General features: G+C 45.7%; 1 protein-coding gene across 1 annotated transcript in view; it reads left to right on the top strand.

The window, feature by feature from the left end:
* Positions 1-21,659, top strand: part of PPEF2 (protein phosphatase with EF-hand domain 2) — a 167,591-nt gene that overhangs the window by 127,645 nt on the left and 18,287 nt on the right. The window contains exons 12-16 of the mRNA XM_073541188.1: positions 17,073-17,471; positions 18,814-18,999; positions 20,480-20,622; positions 20,707-20,813; positions 20,956-21,119. Of these exons, the coding sequence (XP_073397289.1) occupies positions 17,073-17,471; positions 18,814-18,999; positions 20,480-20,622; positions 20,707-20,813; positions 20,956-21,119 (999 nt within the window). The remainder of the gene's footprint in view (positions 1-17,072; positions 17,472-18,813; positions 19,000-20,479; positions 20,623-20,706; positions 20,814-20,955; positions 21,120-21,659) is intronic.

Here is a 21,659-nt window from a genome sequence, read left to right on the forward strand (position 1 = left end):
TGGAGAAAACAATGACATCATCAAGGTACAACAGGACTGTCTCAAAGTTCATGTGTCCCCACTCCATCAGCCGTTGAAATGTTCCGGGGGCAGTGCAGAGCCCGAATGGCATATAGGTGAACTCACAGAGACCCATTGGAGTAGTAAAAGCTGTTTTCTCCTTGTCTGCCTCTGCCACGGGAACCTGCCAATACCTACTAGTGAGATCCAAGGTGGAAAAGTAGTTAGCAGTTTTAAGTGCAGCCAATGACTCTTCAATTCTGGGTAATGGGAAGGCATCTTTATGTGTAATGCTGTTAATTTTCCTGTAATCAACACACATTCTCATGGTACCATCCTTTTTCTTTACAAAAACTATTGGGGCTGTCCAGGGGCTACAACTGTCTCTGATAACCCCTGCTTCCTTCATCTCTCTCAACATCCCTTTTGCACATTGGTATTGTGTTGGGGGTATAGGCCAGTACCTTTCTTTAATGGGTGGATGATCCCCAGTGGGGATATGATCTTGAACCCCTTTTGCCTGCCCAAAATCTAGTGGGTGCTTACTGAATACCCGCTCATATTCTTGTGTCACTCTGTAAACCCCATTTTTCTGGTATGAAGGTGTAGAGTGAGTTCCCACCTGCAGTTGCTGGCACCACTCTTCCATCTGCTTCACAGAGCCATTGTCCTCCACCTGATCGGATGACACCAAGGGCTCTGCTGCCTGCAAAGAGTTGTTATTAACAGTGAGCAGCTTAGCAACTGTGACATACCGAGGTATTGTGGCCTCCTCCTCCCCACAATTCAAAAGGCATACAGGTACTCTCCCTTTACGTACATCAACCACCCCTCTGTCTGACAGGACAGTGGGCCTGCTATTAGAGTATACTGCCTCTACCAATGCCTGGTAATCTTTCCCTCTGAGGCCTATGGCTGCCCGACACCAAATCAACATTTCACATCTGGGGGGTATTGCAATGGGGAAAGCATCACTCACTCTGACGCTGCCAATTTCTCCACCAGAGAGTTCTACCTGTTGTCTTTGCATCAGGGCCTTGATCTCCTTCTGCAGGATTCGTTGTTCCCTGGAACCAGCAGTCTCAGCCACCTGTTGCAACAAGACAATAACCTCGGAAAGACAGTTTTCAATTACATTTGTACCAAGAGTCATCATGGGATTACATTCACGTCGATCGATATCCACAACTGTCAGACCTTGAGATTTTAGCTCTTCCCGACCCACTTTAACAGTAATTTCTTTACATCCTATCTGCGGCAAAGACTGACCATTACTGGCAACTACTGTTAGTTCATCAGTTGGGCCACGGGTGAGTTCAGAATCAGCCCAATACCGCTTGTAGAGGATATAGGGCATAGTGGTCACCTGGGAGCCAGTGTCCAGCAAAACGTTCATGGGGATGCCGTCAATCACCACACAAAGGATCGGTCTCCCTCCCACATACTTGGCTCTCCAGTTCCTTGGGCCTTGTGGTCCTATTCCTGGGGGGTTGGCCCTCTGCCCCAGGGGTTGCTCGTTTAAAGGACAAAATCTTGTAAGATGACCTGCCTTGTAGCAGCGACGACAGATGGGACATCCGTCCTGGTCATAGCGGTCGTTGTTCCTTCCTCGGAGTAGCGGGGCTCTCCTCCTCCGGAGCGACGGGACATCTTCTGGACTGGAAGCAAGCTGGATCTTCTCTTTGGAGGACACCTGCAGGGACTGCACGGTTTTAGTAAGTGCAGCCATACCCCTGGTCAACTCCTGGACCTGAAGACGCAGCTCTTCTGTAGGATCTTTATCCAGAGTCTGTGCATCAGCTTCCACAGGGATGGAAGGGAAAGATGTTGCTTCCTGGTGGTAGGTGATTGCTGGGCGCCTAGGGGGTGCTGGACGGCTGTCAGTTGATTCCTGCAGGACCCGAATAGCCCTGTCCTTAAAATCAGCAAAGTCTAGATCAGGGTTTTGCAGGGTTATGATGCGCAACTGCCCCTTGTGGGTACTGGACAGGAGTCCTTCAATGAACTGTTCCTTTAACAGTTTATCTTCCTCCTTCACACTGTCAGGATCAACTTGCTTAACTGCTCGCAGCGCCTCCTGCAGATTAAGAGCATAGTCCCTTATACTGTCCTGCGTTCTCTGCTTACATCCAAATAATCGCATCATGATTTCCGCTGCAGGGCGAGTGTCAAAGGTGCTTCTCAGCTTGGCTAGAATCTTTTTAACAGTCTCTTTGTCAGTGTCCTGCCAGGCTTTCACCTCTCTCTGCTGCACCCATTAGCTGTCCAATGAGGATGTTCACTTTCTGGCTTTCAGACAGAGGGTATACTTTAAACAAACTGCACAGTTTCTTTTTAAATTCACTCAGGGTATGTGACGCACCCGAGTACTGCGGTAGCCAGGCCGCTCCCGTAAGGTAGGGCATAGACAGCGGCATTATGGGGACCGCTGCGGCGGGCGCTACTCCTTGCGGCGCTGAGGGGTTGGCAACGGCGTCCGCCGCTGCATTGTTGCTCGGCACAGACATTCTCTTCCCCCCCTAGTTAACGTTAGCCAGGGCCGGGGGTTATGCAAGCTTACCGGCGGCCGCTTCGCAGGCCCGATGCTCCGGGCTGTAGGCCTGAGCTCCTCCCACTTCTCACGCGCTGTCCTCTCTTCCCGCGCGGCACTTCACTTCTTCGCGCTCTGCGGCAGGCTCTGCCCACGAAGGCCCGCCCCTTTTTCTTCCCACGCGCGCCAAGCAGCATGGCAATGGCGGCAATTGGCGCCAAATTCACACACAGTCTTTTACACAAACACAGTCTATGGCACACAGGACCCGGGGGGTACCGGGCTCCGTAATCCTGTTCGTGATGACAAATTGGGTCGCCCTCCCAGGGCTGTGGGATACTCAGTACCGGGCCGGTATGTGTCACAGCAGCGGTGACCCGGTCCATGGCCCTGGGCGCCCAAGTAATGTAGTTAATGGAATAGTTCGTGACGCCACCTGTGGTGTTCGGCAAGTGAGATGTTAAGCCGACGCTGCATGTAGATCCACTGGGACTGATAGTATGGTGCAGCAAAGATGTAAAAGCTCTCCACAGGTGAAGCTGTAGTCCCAGGGCAGTGTAGATGTGGTTGGTACGGGGATGTAGCAGTGCCGGAAGGGTAGGAAGCAGCCAAAAACACAGCAGGGTGCAATTTCTGTACCTTTACTTGATAAATGCAGTCCAGGGTCCCGATTACAGATGGTACCGGAGCAGGCTAACCTGGAAGCAGCTCAGGGATTCTCTCTCAGCAGATGGGCTGTGCAGTCTCCTTCTTAGCGCCTTTAAGGGTGAAGTACTCCTAGTACTGAGTTACACTGAAGTTCCTCCTAATTCTCTTCTACTAGCACTCCTCGTATGGCAGACAGCTGTAGCCGCTATTACTCTCTTGGCTCACTCCGTGCTATTGTGCCTTCGAGTCTTAGATGGGAGTAGTGAGAAAATGGAAACGCTCCTAAGACCATTTCCATTTTCTCATTGCTCCTATCCTCCATTGGAGGTTTTCGGCTGGAGCTGCGGTGGAGTCCTGACATTTTTGTCTGCCCCTGGGTTGCTTCCTAAGCACTCCTCTATGACCGCTTATCACTGACTCTTAGATGGGAGTAGGGCATTTACAGCCCTGGGGGTGCCACATATGGACCAGGAACTTTTTTCAGAAGGCATATATCTGAAGGTCTGATTTTTTTGTTACTCTGTTATCTTACAATGAAAGATCGTCAATGCAGTAATCATTTACTTGCTGGATATTACCTTCCAGTTTGTGCTTCCAATTTATTCTGAATTGCATTAGTACATAATAGTTATATATGAAGATAAATATAACTCTCAAATTTCATATGCTGACTTTATCTGTTCTTCTGAGTACACCTAGTGGTATTGTTGTCTTTTGCTGTTCATTATAGGGGTTCCTTGGGCAAACTGATATCTGGGCTGTATTTGATTTTTAAGTTTGGGAATTGTTATCTTTAAAAGGGAGCCAACCTCCCCCATTAGGTAAGGATGGATATATAGGATTTCATTATATGTAACCTCAATAAAAAAAAAGTTGAGTAGCTGTGTAAAATATAAAGAAAATAAGAATGTAATGATTGGGAAATGTCTTACAGTCATACAGCTGGAAGGTCAATTTTCACCTGACTCTGTGTATTAAAAGGGCATGTTAGAGAGACAGAGTCTCTCAGAAGAAAAGATGGTCAGAGGTTCATCAATCTGAAGAACTGGATCTAAAAATTTAGAAAAATGTTAATCAATGTAAAATTTTAAAGATTTTGAACATCTCACCATATACAGTACATAATATAATCATTATGGAGAAATCTATGTGCACAAGGGGCAAGGTCATCGGTTAATACTGGATGCTCGTGATCTATGGGCCCTCAGACAACAATACACAAACAAATACTACGTTGGCTTAGGAATACTTCCAGAAAATATTGTCTGTTTACACATTTCACTGTGTAATCCACAAATGCAAGTTACAGCTCTATCATTCAAAGAGGAAAGTTATATATCAACACAATCCAGAAACACTGCCATCTTCTCTGCTTTCTACCCTGGGCCAAAGATCATTTAAAATGGATTGAGACAAAATGGAAAACTGTTACGTGGGTCAGATGAATCAAAATGTGAACTTCTTTATGTAAACTGCACATGATGTGTCCTGATGAATCAAGAGGACCAGGACAATCCAGCTTATTATCAAAGCACAGTTCAAAAGCCTGCATCTATGATGGTATAGGGTTACATTAGTGGCCATGCCATGGGCAGCTTACACCTCTTTAAGGTACTATTAATGCTGAGACTTACACAGAGGTTTTAGAACTACATATCCTACCATACAGACAATGTCTATCGCAGGGAAAACCTTGCATATTTCCGCAGTACAGTGTTAAACCACATACTGCAACCATCACTACAGCATGGCTTTGCAGAAGAAGAGCGTAAGAAAAAGAAGGGATGCTACACATTGGTAGACATGGACCTACCCCAACATTTTAGACATGTGTTGCTGCCATAATTTTCTAAATGAGCTAATTTTTTTCAAATTAAATGTAAAAATTTCTAACTTTCACCTTTTTATATGTGTTCTGTGTGCTGTTGTGAATAAAATATGTCTAAGAGATTTCCAAATAATTATTGTTTTCTCCCATCACCCTGCGTGCCAGCACAACATGACGTTGCCTCCCTGCCCTAATAGGGACAGGAAACACAAAAAGGTTAACTAGTCCCTCCCCACCTTCTATCCTCAGTGTTTTTCTTTTCACTAAGAATATGAAGAGGTCATGCTGGTGCACTGTCACGGGCAGCAGACACTGGTGCGAAAATATCTGGATTCACTGGGCAGTGAGGTCGATTGCGCTGCCTTACTCTTCTATCAACTGCTTCCATGTCCATGATTATCGGGACCTCTCTGTTCATCCTCCAAGCAATGCTGAATGGATTTAGGTTAAGGTTCTCCTGTAGCTCCCCAGACTCTCTCCTCCTTCCTTTCCATGCAGGCATGCAGTGAGTGCACACTGGAACTGACGTGGGACGTCGGTTTCCTTCAGCTGACGCCACTTCACTTGACGCACGAAGGTTTCGAGCCCTTCAGGCAGGAAAACAGTGAATTGGCATGAAAATAACACCAATGATCTGCGGGCATTCCTCAGCCTGGGCATCCTACAGGAAAGGGAAGAGTTGCATCTGAGGGATGCTGCCTCACAGGGTCATGGTCACTTCGCTGTAAGTGACCCTGACAGAAGACACCCTAAGGTAGGACCGATCCTTTATATCCATAGATGGTGCATCTTCTCTTCGCTCAACAACTGCTGAGCCCAGCGCGAACACAGGCACACTGGTAGACCCCACTTTAAGGAGTAGGATATAGTTATTACCACCTTCTTCCCTTTTTACGGGGGGCAAAGATAGTACACCAAAAGCTAGAGCTAAATCTACGGGTCATAAATGTGCCATTTGTAATAAGCAGCTTCCATCCCCCCATAAAAAATAATTACAATATGTCAGGAGTACACAGAAAAGATTGTGAGGGATGGAAAGCCAGAGTTAACGGGGATGGTATGTTAGGAAATTTAGACTTCCCTAGTCCCTTCCCTTGTCTGACCCCCACCTGTGACCAAAAAAGAGTAAAGGTACTGTCACACTTAGCGATGTACCAGCGATCCCGACCAGCGATATGACGCTGTCAGGATCGCTGGTGCATCGCTAAGTGGTCGCTAGTGAGCTGCCACACAGGCAGATCTCACCAGCGACATCGCAGGGGTTGGGGGTCGCTACTTACGTGTCAGACGAGGCGATCCTGACGTCCTCCCGCCCGCGTCCACGCGTCGCTCGTCGTCACAGCAGGAAGCTGACAACGAGAAACAGTCCAGGACGTTCTCGCGCGATCAGCGATAACCAGCGAGGGAGCGGTCGGAGGTAAGTATCAGACATAGCGATATCACTATCGATATTGCTATAACGTCACAAAAACCAGTGACGTTATAGCGATATTGCTAGCGATATCGCTTAGTGTGACAGGCCCTTAAGATCAGTTTAGTTTAGAACTCAGACACAGATGAAACCCATGCATCAATACCTGAAGATTGGCTGGAGGAAGAAAAATTTGCCCAGACCATAAGGCCAAAAAATATTTTTTTCTTCTGAGGACATGGAGGAACTCCGTACAGCAGTAAGAAATACAATGGAAGTTGAGGAAGAAAACATGACCCGAACAGTCCAAGATTAAATGTTTGAGGGATTGAGGTAAAAAAAGAAGATGGTGTTCCCGATTCATGACAATATTCAGAGTTTTATTTTGGATGAATGGGAGTTACTAGAGAAACGTTTGGGTATTCTAGGCAAAATGAAAGGAAAATTTCAGCTAGAAGAAGAGATAGCTAATGCTTGGTCTGAAATTCCAAAAATTGACATTCAGGGCATTAAGGAGGCTAGGAAAGCAACTCTGCCATTTGATGATTCTTCACAAATTAAAAACTGAATGGATCAGAAGATTTGTAGCCTTTTGAAAAAAGCATGGTAAGCATTGGCAGTATCATTAACATCAAATGTAGTGTCCACCTGTGTGGCAAGGTCTATGTTCCAATAGTTGAATCAACTTGAGGCTCATCTGAGCATGGGAACTCCCAAAGAAGCTTTCTTACCTCTACTTCAGAAGGCTATGGGGTTTCTAGTAGATGCCTCACCAGAGTCAGTCAGAGCAGCTGCTAAGTTCTCTGTGTTATCAAACGCAACAAGACGAGGACTTGGTTGAAGATGTGGAATCGAGATATCATATCCAAAGCCAAACTTTGCTCCATTCCCTTCTAAGGCGAACTACTACAAAAAGCATCTGAAAGCAGGTTGAGGGATGCAGTGACAGACAGAAGGCAGAGCAAGAGTTTACAAATTTGACAGTTTTAATATAAACAGGAGGTTAACTCCTCGCAGGGAGATGAAGGGTTAACTGTGAGAATAACAGTCCAATTATAAAGGATATGGAGAGTTAATAAACAAAGTGACAACAGTCCTTTGGTGCCCTTATCGTGTCAGGAATCCTTCAGACTGCTGGCACTACTTGGGGGTTGATAGCACCGGCAACGGCTGGCGCGATGTTTGTCCATGGAGGTTCTGTGGGCAACGACGATCTGTCTTCTGGCAGCAGCGGTCAGTCTCCGGAACCTTCGGCTGAGCCCCTAGTCCATGAGCATATGCGGCCAACACAAACAAGACTGCAGCACTATCAGGGTCCACCGTGGGCAGGCAGGGGCCGCAGATGTCTATCCAGCACCTGGTTCTCTGTGACACGTGCGCTTCTCCCTCTGTAGTCCCCGGTGGTGATGACGGGAATACCAAGACGCAGGCCGGCGCAGTCCTGTTGCTCAAGGGATGGAGTGCACCTGTTTCTCTGCAGCGCGCTGCCTGCTTCGGCCAAGACTGCTTCTGCGCGCGCTGTCCCTGAACTCCCTAAGCCACACCCCCTGCTTCCGAGTGCAAAGGTCCATCCGGTTTCTTACTCCTTCCCCCGGACAACAGGGGAGACAGCCTCGACAGTTCCGGGCCCGACACAGGACAGGTACCCATGGCCCGATTCTCCTCCTTCCACAACCAATAAAAAGTCACTACCTGAGCCAAAAGTCATCAGGTGAAGATCCTTTCATCCATCACAGACCCTACCTCCACAGTACAGAGGGAAGGGGAAGAAGGGATGCTGGAGCTACCCCAAAAGGGAGAAGGGGTAGGAACATTTTTTAAAGCCAGTGCCAGGAAAGACAATGATGCCAGGAATTTAGGGGCAGAATCTCAGTTGTTTTCCCAGGGGCAGAATCTCAGTTGTTTTCCCAGTGGCAGATCATTTCCTCAGACAAAAGGATTCTGGAATCCATCAGAGGGGTGGTAATTGAGTTCTCCTCCTACCTTGCAGAAAGCCTAAGAATAACCTTCCTTAAATCTTGAAAGCAGATTCTGATGTCAGGGCTAAAGATCTGCAGACGTCAGGGGTTATCTCACCAATTCCAGAAGTAGAGCAAAGCAGAGTTCATTATTTTCACCTATTTCTTTTAAAGAAACCAAGTGGAGCCTACAGTGTAATTGTAAATCTAAAGCCCCTAAATCAATATATAATCTACAGAAGATTCATGACGTAATCCATAAGATACAGTCGCTCTTTGTTATGGCAACTGTTGATTTGCAAGACGCCTATTACCATATTCCCATACATCCAGCGCATCAAAAAATGTTAAGATTCGTGATCATTCAGTTGAATTCATCAGGAAATAGAATGTACAGTATGCATCATTCCTTATCTCGAAGATTTCATAATTATTGCTCCTTCTATACCAATTCTCAGATAACACATACATATAACGTTTCAGATACTGACACCCCTGGGATGGTTGGTGAATCTTTAGAAGTCAGACTTAAATCCATTTACCAGGATAAATTTCCTGAGATTCCGTCTGGATCTTCAAGAATAGGCAACTTTTTTTTACCAAGAGACAAGCAAATACAGATAAGATCCAGAATCTCTGTTCTGTTTGTAATGTCTGTCCTAGGATCCATGATATCATGTATCCAAGCGGTACACTGGTCCCAGGCTCATACAAGAATTCTTCAAACTTATATTCTGTCCTGCTGGAACATATCCCCTCTAAACAGAAGAATTAATTTTCCCGTTCACGTTAAATCGTCCCTGGACTGGTGGCTCAATCCAGGAAATCAAGGAAAAGGAGTATCTTGGATTGAATTCCCACTTACAACTATAATGACAGATGCCAGCAAAAGTGGATGAGGAGCAATGGTCTCCTGAGACTCCTTTCAAGGGGTCTGGCCACAAAAGATAACCAGTCATTCAATTTCAGAGAGCTGAAAGTGGTAGAAGAGATCCTCAAGACTGCAGTATCATTACTTCAGGGAACGCATGTTGGGATTTATTATGACAACAGTGGCTCACCTTTGTCATCATGTAAGTACAAAATACAGCAATCTGAAGTCAATCCCAAGAATAATCTTCTCTTGGGCAGAGTAGCATCTTCTGTCCCCATCAGTACTTCATCTAAGCGGCTCCGTCAAAACCCACAAGAGGACTTCCTGAGCAGGAAAGACATATTCGGGTGAGTGGAGTCTGAAGACCAAGATTTTTAAAATGATAACCAGGAAATAGGACCATTCAGAGGTAGACTTATTTGTGAGCCGTCAAAATGCAAAAGTAGGTCACTACTCCCTAAATCCTGTGAGGCAGTGAACACATTCACCTATCCTCGGGAATTCAAATTGGCCTAAGTCCCCCCCCCTGCCAATTCCCATCTTTCCAAGAGTAGTGCAGAAGATCAGGACAGAGGGAGTCTATACAATCCTTATAGTATCCTTCTGGCCAAAAAGAAGCTGAGTCCGGACATTAAACAGCCTGAAGTTGGAGGACCTACTTATCCTCCCTCTGGTCCACGATCTTCTACAATAAAGTCCAATTAGACATCCAGTTGAACAAAATCTGTGTCTGGTTGGTTGGCTTCTGAAGCCGAAATCTTAAAGGCAAAAGGTCAGACCCTGTCAGACAGGGTCATAGGTACCCTTCAGAAGAGCAGAAAACAGATAAATAATGCCATCTATGGAAAAATATGGAAGACCTTTATTTTATGGTATGGCACTGTTTCTCTGGATCCGTTTCATCCTGACATAGCCAGAATCCTAGATTTCCTACAGGATAGTCTGGGAAGAGGCTTAAAACCTAGTACCCCTAATGTCCAAATGACAGCCTTAAGTTCATTTTTCGTGCAAGATCTGGCAAGTCCTTGGTGGACAAGAAGATTCATGACCACAGCTTCCTGGGTACACACAAGAATCCCACCTCGGGACCTAACTATTGTCCTCAAGGGACTAACTCTGCCTTCTTTTGAGCCAATAGCTGCATTGGTTTTAAATAAACTGTCCTGGAAGGCCGCTCTCCTAGTAGCCATAACAACAGGGAAGTCAGCTAGTGAACTGCAGGCTCTATTGATTAGGGAATCATATCTAAAGATCCTAGAAGACAGAATTGTATTCAGTCTGGACCCATCTTTCTTGCTAAAGGTGACATCAGAATTCCTCATGCATCAGGAGATAGTCCTCCCGTCTTTTTGCCAGGATCCAACAAAGGAACTTCATTTGTTAGATGTATGGAGAACCATTCTTCACTATCTTCAGCAGAGTCCTGGAGGAAGAACCAGAATCTCTTTGTACAATATTGTGGACAAAACTAGAAAAAAGACTTTGAAGCATATCTAGCAGTATTGCAGAGTCGCTACCTGGTCCTCGGTCCATACCTGTCATGTCGGACGCTGTTCACACCACAGCATCCGGCAGGCAGAGGTAGTTCCACCTCCAGCCACTATAGCCTCAGTGGCGCCGGCCTGATCTTCAGGCTCTCGGGGGTTAATCCTGCTGGAGACCAGGTTGGATGGTTAGTCACGCCCACGGTCTTTAAATAGTCATGCTGGCCTATGGGCGTCGCCGATTATAGCTTGTGTTTCATACCAAGTGGTTCCGGTCTGGAGTGGAGGTGTTCAAGAGAGAGAGATTCATATCTGGTGTCGTATGATCCGTCGTTATCCTTTCTCCTTCCCATATTTGTGTTTAGTTGTGCCCTGTTCACATTACTGTTTATTCCTGTGTGTGTGCGGCGCAGTGCAGTTTAAGTTCTCCCTGTCTGTCATTATTTGTGTGGGAGCTTTGGTGGTGACTTCTCACTGGGTGGAGGGTGGAGGGTTAAGTGCAGGGCTGAGCAGGAGATAAGGAAAGGTCGGAGGCTCAGGCATTTGCACCTTCAGCAAAAACCCTGGGTTGAGGGTCAGACAGGGTTTCCCCTAGTAAAGGGACACCACAGGGGCCCCGGGTCTTGCAGCCTTAGTTGAACTTAGCCCCCGTGACATTATAATCGGCCCACATTTTTCAGGAGTCCATGGATCCATTAGATTCCATAACCCGCCAGTTGGCGGCGCTGTCCATACAGGTCTCCGAGTTGAATGGGGCAGTTCAGCAGCAGGGCCTGGTAGTAGCAAAGGTGCAAACGGCATCTGCAGGTATCGGTGCAGAGCCGAAGTTTCCGCTGCCAGAACGATTTTCAGGCGATCGCAGCAAATTTGTCGTATTTCGGGAGGCCTGCAAATTATACTTCCGCATGCGGCCAATATCCTCAGGTAATGAGGCCCAGCGAGTAGGGCTGGTGTTGTCATTACTGAGTGGTGACCCCCAAGCATGGGCATTTTCCTTACCACCTGACTCTGCTACATTTCATTCGGTCGATAATGTTTTTTCTGCCCTCGGGCTCATTTACGATGACCCTGACCGACTGGCTCTAGCGGAATCTAAAATCCGCGCCCTCCGCCAGGGGGAGCGCTTGGCAGAAGACTATTGTTCGGAATTTCGCCGCTGGGCTGTAGACACACAGTGGAATGACCCAGCACTGCGGAGCCAGTTTATTCATGGGGTATCAGGGAGGGTGAAACAAGCCCTCCTGATGTATGAGACTCCGGCATCATTGGAGTCTGCCATGAGTTTGGTGATACGTATTGATCGCCGTTTTCGTCAGGGGGCACAGGAGACGCTACCTCTGGGGGAAAACAGAGGTGCAGGTGTGGTTGAAGTAGATGAGTCCCCTGAACCTATGCAGATTGCTGGCGTGGCACAGGTTCGGCCTCGCGCTCCGGGAGTCCGGAAGTCCGGAGCATGTTTCTACTGTGGTAAAGGTGGTCATTATGTTAACGTTTGCCCGGTACTACCTAAGAGGGTCACACCGGCGGAAAACTGTTAAGCTCAGAGGGTATGGAGGAGACCCAACTGAGCGTATGCATATCCTCCATGATGGTATCTCAATGTATGCTCCCTGCCAAGGTTATTGTCGCCGGCAGAGAGCTACCTATATCAGTGTTTGTGGATAGCGGTTCCGCCACCAATCTCATAGATGAGGAGTTTGCACACACCGCCGGGTTTAAGATTGAAAAACTTCCTCACCCCATACAGGTGGTGACCATTAATGCTGTTCCCCTCCCTCAAGGGGAGATTACTGAGTTTGTGGCAGAGGTGAAACTCCACATTGGGGTCCTACATTCTGAGTCGGTTACATGTAGGGTCCTCCGTAATCTCCCAGCTCAAATGGTCCTGGGTTTTCCATGGCTGTCCAGGCACAACCCGGTAATTGATTGGAAAACTCAGGACATAGTACAATGGAGTGGTTTCTGCCAAGACAATTGCTTGGCCACATGTGTGTCCGCCGTGACGCCCAGCCTGCCGGAGGCTTTGCAGGATTTCGCGGATGTTTTCTCTGAGAAGGGTTGCTCAGAACTGCCTCCACATAGAGCCTATGACTGTGCTATTAGGCTAAAACCCGGGGCCAAATTACCTAAGGCCAGGATGTTTAATATTTCTGGTCCTGAGAGACAAGCTCTGAAAGACTACATCGCGGAGAGTCTGAGCAAAGGTCACATCCGGCCTTCGTCCTCGCCTGTAGCCGCGGGGTTTTTCTTCATTAAGAAGAAAGATGGGGGGTTACGCCCGTGTCTGGATTTCCGAGAGTTAAACCAGATTACTATCCGTGATCCCTACCCAATGCCGTTGATCCCGGATTTGTTCAACCAGGTAGCGGGGGCAAAATGGTTTTCCAAGCTGGACCTCAGGGGGGCGTATAACCTCATAAGGGTCCGTCAGGGGGATGAGTGGAAGACGGCGTTTAACACTCCTGAGGGTCATTTTGAGAGTCTGGTTATGCCGTTTGGGTTGACCACCGCGCCTGCCGTTTTCCAACATTTTATTAATGATGTCTTTGCTCATGTCCTGGGGAGATTTGTGATTGTATACCTGGATGATATCCTCATTTATTCTAGCGATCGGGACACTCATTTGCAGCATGTTAGGCAGGTGTTACAGTTGCTCCGGGAGAACCAGCTCTATGCTAAGCTGGAAAAATGTTTATTTTTTGTCCAGGAGTTGCCCTTTTTGGGATATATTGTGTCCGCAGCTGGTTTTAAAATGGACACCGCTAAGGTGCAAGCGGTGTTGCAATGGGAGAGGCCGGAGAGTCTGAAAGCACTCCAGCGGTTCCTGGGGTTTGCGAATTATTATAGGAAATTTATAAAACACTTTTCGACTGTCGCCAAACCGCTCACGGACATGACAAAAAAGGGTGCCGATCTGGCGAACTGGCCTGAGGTGGCTATACGTGCATTTGAGCGTCTGAAGAATAGTTTTGCTTCAGCCCCCATTCTGGTGCAACCAGACGTGTCTAAACCTTTTGTGGTAGAGGTTGATGCGTCGGAGGTGGGAGTGGGGGCAGTACTGTCTCAAGGCTCGTCCTTGAGCGAGATGCATCCATGCGCCTACTTCTCCAAGAAGTTGTCGCCGGCCGAACGGAATTATGATATCGGCAACAGGGAGTTGTTGGCCATCAAACTGGCTTTTGAGGAATGGCGACACTTCTTGGAGGGGGCGGCTCACCAGGTCACAGTTATCACCGACCATAAGAATCTGCTCTACCTGGAGTCGGCCAAGCGTCTGTCTCCTAGGCAGGCTCGCTGGGCATTGTTTTTTACTCGTTTCAATTTTCTTGTGACGTACCGTCCCGGGGCTAAAAACACCAAGGCGGATGCTTTGTCTAGGTGTTTTCCGGGGGGAGAACCTCGGGAAGAGCCGGTACCCATCCTCCAGAAAGGGGTAGTGGTCTCGGCTCTCACGACTGAGGTAGAGGCGGAGATTGCCGAGGCCCAAGAGGAGGTACCACCAGGACTTCCCGCCAACAAATCATTTGTACCCCTGCATCTTCGGCCTAAGGTGTTGAAGGAACACCACGATTCGGTACTGGCTGGTCACCCAGGGGTGAAGGGCACCTTAGAGCTGGTATCGCGTCGTTTCTGGTGGCCCAAAATCCGGCAGGACGTGGTCTCGTACGTGGCAGCTTGCATCACGTGCGCTAGGGCTAAGTCACCCCGAACCCGTCCTGCTGGCACGCTACAGCCTCTGGGGGTACCCAATAGGCCATGGACAGAAATCTCCATGGATTTTATCACTGACTTGCCAGCCTCGGCAGGGAACACGGTCATCCTGGTGGTGGTTGACCGTTTTTCAAAGATGGCGCATTTTGTGGCGTTGTCCTCTTTGCCCAATGCTAAGACGTTGGCTCAGGTATTTGTGAAGGAGGTGGTCAGACTCCACGGAATACCGTCTGACATAGTATCTGATAGGGGTACGCAATTTGTGGCGAGGTTTTGGAAAGCTTTTTGCTCAAGGTTGGGGATCAAGTTGTCACATTCATCGGCGTTTCATCCACAGTCTAATGGACAAACTGAGCGCATGAACCAAAATCTTGAACAGTATTTACGATGCTTTGTGTCCGACAACCAGGAGGAGTGGTCTACTTTCCTTCCTCTGGCCGAATTCGCATTAAATAATCACCGCCAAGAGTCATCAGGAGAGTCTCCATTCTTTTGTGTGTACGGTCAACATCCTCAGTTTTGTACCTTACGTCAGGGTGACTCCGGGGGTGTCCCGGAGGAGGATCAGCTAGGAGCCCAATTGTCATCAGTCTGGAGGCGGGTGAAACAGCGTTTGTTGAGCATGAGTGCCAGGTACAAACGGGTGGCTGACAGTAGACGCGTGCCAGGTCCGGACCTGTGTGTGGGTGAATGGGTGTGGTTAGCTACGAAGAACATAAAACTCAAAATCCCTTCTTTAAAACTGGGTCCAAGGTTTATTGGGCCTTTTAGGATTTCTGCCATCATTAACCCAGTGGCTTATCGGTTGGAACTTCCCGCAGTGTACAAGATACACAACGTGTTTCACAGGGCTTTATTGAAAAAGGTGGTAGGCTCTGTGGACACAACGCCGATGCCACCTCCAGTCATGGTGGATGGCGAGTTAGAGTTCGAGGTCGCCAAGGTAGTGGACTCTCGAGTAGTACGCCGTACTCTTCAGTATTTGGTGCACTGGCGGGGGTATGGTCCAGAGGAGAGGTCTTGGGTTCCAGCCTCAGACATACATGCGGATCGGCTGGTCAGTTCTTTTCACCGTCGTCATCCGGACAAGCCGGGTCCTATGAGTCTTGAGGGCCCTGGGGTCCCTCGTAGAAGACGGGGTACTGTCATGTCGGACGCTGTTCACACCACAGCATCCGGCAGGCAGAGGTAGTTCCACCTCCAGCCACTATAGCCTCAGTGGCGCCGGCCTGATCTTCAGGCTCTCGGGGGTTAATCCTGCTGGAGACCAGGTTGGATGGTTAGTCACGCCCACGGTCTTTAAATAGTCATGCTGGCCTATGGGCGTCGCCGATTATAGCTTGTGTTTCATACCAAGTGGTTCCGGTCTGGAGTGGAGGTGTTCAAGAGAGAGAGATTCATATCTGGTGTCGTATGATCCGTCGTTATCCTTTCTCCTTCCCATATTTGTGTTTAGTTGTGCCCTGTTCACATTACTGTTTATTCCTGTGTGTGTGCGGCGCAGTGCAGTTTAAGTTCTCCCTGTCTGTCATTATTTGTGTGGGAGCTTTGGTGGTGACTTCTCACTGGGTGGAGGGTGGAGGGTTAAGTGCAGGGCTGAGCAGGAGATAAGGAAAGGTCGGAGGCTCAGGCATTTGCACCTTCAGCAAAAACCCTGGGTTGAGGGTCAGACAGGGTTTCCCCTAGTAAAGGGACACCACAGGGGCCCCGGGTCTTGCAGCCTTAGTTGAACTTAGCCCCCGTGACAATACCTTCTCTAAGCATTACCGATTAGATTTAATGTCTAATAAAAATTTAGTCTTTGGGAGAGAAGTCCTGTAGGCAATCATCCCTGTATGATAATATTCTCTGGTATTCTTCCTGCTGTGCAGTTTTGGAGGGTGCTGGGAGAAAATGGAATTAGACTTACTGATAACTCCTTTTCTAGGAATCCTTCATGACAGCACTGGTAATTCCCACCCTTCTGTTCAATATGTATTCCTTGGTGTTAAATAAACATTTAGAGCATTCATACTGGTGTGGTCCTTTAAATAAACACTGAGGATAGGAGATGGGGAGGGACTATTTAACCCCTTTGTGTTTCCCATCCCTACTTGGACGGGGAGGTAACATCCTGTTGTGCTGTCATGGAGAGCTTCTAGGGAAGGAATTATCTGCAAATCTAATTCCATTTTCCCTACATTTCACAAAGTGTCCCAACTTCTTTGGAATTGAGGTTGAATATATTATAAATGTAAAAAGTTTTTTTTTTCTTTACATTATTTTCCCTACACCCCTCTCACTCCCCTGATTGCACACCAGCAGGGATATTATTGCCGTAATTTTTTTCAATTTTTGCTTTATTGTTTTTTTTTTTGTGTGTTTTACATCATACTTCAATAAACTGTATTTAGGTTTTAACATTAAGAGAAACTTTTCTATGTGATGTCATGTTTTGGATTTTCCCATGCAGATATATTTTTTGAGTTGTAACTTTGTAAACTAAGTGATATATCGTTGGAATCAGGGTTTCTTTTCCTGTTCTCAGATGAGAAAAACTGGTGACAGATTCCCTTTAAGATTAGACTGAATAAGAGTTATGCTTTCCATTTGAGGTGATTCCATAACACATGTATTTTGTGTCTTTAGTTTACATCTACCTTACGTCCTCGAAAAAAAAAGGAAAAGGCTAACAAAACAGAGGGGATAGAGGACCTGCCTTGTCAGGAAACAAATGAAGACAACACATTATCAAATTGTCCCCCACAACCAAGATTTGGTTCATTCTCATACAGTGCCACTCCCACTCTCTTGCCTGTCTATAAGGGCAAACGATCTGCAAGCAGCCCAACTACCATATCAATTGATAGAAGGGAGATTTCGAAACGAGTCCGGGAATCTGTGGATAAAGAGCTGGTTAAATGTCGCAGAAAAGTGGGTTTCACAGATACCTATTTAGAACCTAATACTCCAATATCTGTGTCTGAGTTGAAATCTGATACTGGAGGAACACAGGACTATGACATGGAAGATGAAGAAAGGAAACAGGTATTCAAAACAAGAGACTACGTTCTGTAAAGGGGTCCAATCAGTTGGACAGCCAGAAAGTTATCATCTATCCACAGGATAGCCTTTTATGGTAGACCAACGCCTGTAAAAATAGTGTGGCAACTTTACATTTTTAGAAACTGCACAGAACATTGAAAAATAATTACCGTACCTCATTGTTTTCCATCACTCCTGTTCCAGCTCTTCTCGGTTCCCAGACAGTTTCTAAACTTCTTCTTACAGACAGGTGACAGCTGCAGCCAATCTAACTGTAGGGATGATGTGTTGTTCACTGCTATAATACCGCTGTTATAGAGTGAGATATGGACCACACTGCCAGGCTCTTGTTATAGGAGGAGGTCCAGACTACACAACCAGACTGCTGATATGGGGCAGCCGTGCTGGTGTTATAGGGGTGGAGCAGATTCAGATTACACAGTTAGACTGCTTATAAAGAAGGAGGTCCAGACTACACAGCCTGACTGTTGTTATAGCTATTATAGAGGAATCCAGTATATACAGACTGTCTGTTATAGGGCAAAGTCCAGACTACATAGCTGGAGTGCAGTCATAAACTTGATAGATAATAGTAGGGTACTAGAATTGACCACAGTAAAGAGAAAAGTAGACATGTCATGACACAGATTAGCAGGGAACTCAGACAAAAATAAAAAGAACCAGATCAGAATATAATTTCTAACCCAGGCAGTCAAGCAGAGAACTATGACATAATATGATGCATTCCTTAGGTAGTGATGCAGTATTTAAAATATAATAGTCTCAACAGCACAATAAGTTTCGGTGCTCAGAGGCCCCTATATCAAGTGTACAGGGACTGAATGTGAAACAGACTAAGACTTTAAGCATATATGCACAATAATGACACCAAATCAAATGAAAGGAACATACCAGGTTGATAAAATATAACAACCTGTATTTTATAAGAAAAAACATCAAGATGCTACCATAAATGTGCATTATAAGGGAATCGTGACCCATTACTGAGAAAATGTTACTGATATCATACAGCTAGATTGATTTCAAACAGACTCAACCAGACTGCTCTTATAGGAAACAGTCCAGACTACCAAACCATTGATGTTATGGGAGGAGGTGTAGATGAACTTCTGTTAAGGATGAAGTTCCAGATTAAATAGCTAGATTGACATTCAGACTACACTGCCAGACTGTTATTACAGGGGGTTGTCCAGACCACAGTCAGATAACTTTTATTTTATTATTTATTTCTGCACTTGATATTTTTGCAATGTACCTCTGTGTAAACCATTTCTTAAAGCAATACAAATACATAACTAGTTTTTACAATCTCTATTTTCCGCAGATTGTCGATATTCTTTGGAGCGACCCCATGCCTCAAGAAGGGTGTAAGTCAAACAATGTTCGCGGTGGTGGGTGTTACTTTGGTCCAGATGTCACAGAAAAAATCCTTCAAAAACATGGGCTGAAAATGTTAATCAGATCTCATGAGTGTAAGCAAGAAGGATATGAGTTTTGCCATAATGGAAAGGTATACAAACCTGCAATTGCTTTTTAAAGTAAATATGTAAAATCAATCAAAGGTTAAATATCGACATTTAATTTAATTAACATAATGTATGCAAATCATTACTAATTAGAGATGGGTGGATCAATGCCAGTCAATTAGCCAGATTAATAGTCTCTGGCCACTGGACTGGGGACTTGTGATTCTCTTACCTTCTTTTGATTAGCCAGGGCTTGCATTATGTAGCTATGATGACCATCAAATCAAAAGCCGCATCAGGGATCCTGGAAGGTAGGAGATTCACAGGCCTCCCATCCAACAGCCAGAGACTACTAACTTAGCCACTGGATCACAGTCCCACGAATCGGTCTGCCCATTTCTATCACTAATAATTTTATTTCAAACTGAAAGAAGAGATAAAATAATAAGTGCTCTTGTCATTTACCAATCTCTTCTATGTCTGGCTAAGACCCGTATTACAATGCCGTTGGAGATTTACTTTGACTGGTGCTATATTGGCTGTTACAATGGGAGAAAGCATATTAGACTAAGTTCACACTCATACATTCTCCACTGAGCACTATTGGGGTTCCCATCAGAATCCTGTTTTTTAGGCATTCCAATATAAACCCCAACCTAGTGGTCTGTGGAGAGCATGAGTTTGACATTAGCTTTACCTAAAAACAGAGATGGCAAACATGGTATGCTAAGCTCTGGCCATCAGCTGCACAAGTAATAGGTTAAAATGTAAAATAATTTGCAGTAAAGTACTGTGAAATCTATACATTTTTCCCAATGCAAACTTTTTGTATTGTTTTATAGAACAGTATCAAAAGATATAATCAGCACCAGTGATAAAGGTGCAAAGATATTAGCACAAAGGCCCACTGTCCCAGTTGAAGACCATTCCATTTTCCAGAGTTGACCGCACAACACAATAATAAAGAACAGATGCCAAGCAATATTTATTTGAAGGATGATACATGGGTTTACTTGTAGCCATGTGAGGGTTGTTGGTAGGTATTGTCCATAAGGATTATGACAGTAAAGTGGGTCAGTAAGAAGGGAACAGGGCACAGTCAGAGACCCTCACTAGAACGGAATTCATGGAAGAGAGGTGGGGGCAAGAGTACTGCGGAGAGAAGACCATGGAAGTCGGAAAAAGGATTGCAGGAAAGGGGATGTAAAAAGTTAGCTGTAGTGTGATGGGTTAGGACAGACTGAAGGGTGGACCAATTGATTCAGGTATTATTGTACAAGTTTGATTCATTTGCAAATCAATTGCTCCCCGCATTGGATGTAGGCCACTTCATATAAGGAGGTTCTGTAGAATTCTGTAGAATTCCAGTGCCTGAAGATAACAGTTTTAAAGCTTGTAGGTGGCTATAATTTAAAACAACACAGTAGAAGAGAACGTAAAGTCATGTAAGTGTGCTGCAGAGAGAACAATGCTATAACTATGAAACACATTTCACCTGCTTTCTTTTGCATTTGATTTTCATAGGTCCTTACAATATTTTCAGCTTCAAATTATTATGAAATTGGCAGTAATAAAGGGGCATATGTAAAGCTGGGTCCTGATCTGGTCCCTCATTTTGTGCAGTACCAAGCAAACAAGTCTACAAACACTCTTACTTTAAGGCAAAGGTACTGTTCTGTGGACACATAGTATTAATCTTTACCAATATGGGGTCCAGGTTTCTTAGTCTTTGTATGTATTTTGTGTTCCAGAGTAAGTACAGTAGAAGCTTCTGCACTCAGGGCCTTAAGGGAGAAGCTATTTGCTCATAAATCAGATCTCATCCAGGAATTCAACAGATATGACAAGAATAAGTCTGGTAAATCAAATAGCGCTTGACCTTCACAGAAGAAATCTTTATCTAATATGTAGAAGTCCATAGTCAATCTTGAGGTTTGCATGCTAGAGTCTATTTTGTGATAAGCATCTTAAATCGTATAGCATTTGGTTTACCTATACAGGACATATTACACTACATGACTGGGCAACTGCACTAGAATCCATCCTTAATCTCGGCCTGCCCTGGAGAATGCTTAGGCCACAGCTTGTCCGAAATGCAACAGATGGACTGTTAAGATACAAAGAATGGTTTGATGAACTTGCTGTGTGCCAATCAGTAAGAGAGGTAAAAATGATTTGGGGGGTTTGGTGGTTTAGTTGAATTCTTTCAATATAAGGTGCTTGTTAGACGACTACATTGCTTGAATTGAGGCTGGGGGGGTACATTATCTGTGAGTGTGAATGGGTTTATACTTTTGTGTTTGAAGCCAAACTGTAATGGCAACATTATATTCTGACTTTGATCCAAGTACTTAAAAGAAGATGTCTCCTGTTAAATGCGATTGTACTTCGGACTCTTCCTTGTTATCACCCTGTTCTATGTGGACTTCACCCCCACCAAGCCCATTTTCACCTTAATGACCAGGCTATATTTTACAATTCAGACCAGTGTCACTTTATGATGTAATAACTCAGAACTCTTCAACGGATCTCAGTGATTCTGAGCCTGTTTTCTTGTGACATATTGTACATTATGATCGTGGTAAAATTTGCTTGATACGACTTGCGTTTATTTGAGAAAGTATTGGAAATTTGGGGAAAATTTTGCAATTTCAAGCTTTTGAATTTTTATGCCCTTAAACCAGATAATTACAGTGGGGAAAAT

This window comes from Dendrobates tinctorius, unplaced genomic scaffold (assembly GCF_039654945.1).
Source record: "Dendrobates tinctorius isolate UK_male_01 unplaced genomic scaffold, ASM3965494v1 ptg000011l, whole genome shotgun sequence".
NCBI lineage: Eukaryota > Metazoa > Chordata > Amphibia > Anura > Dendrobatidae > Dendrobates > Dendrobates tinctorius.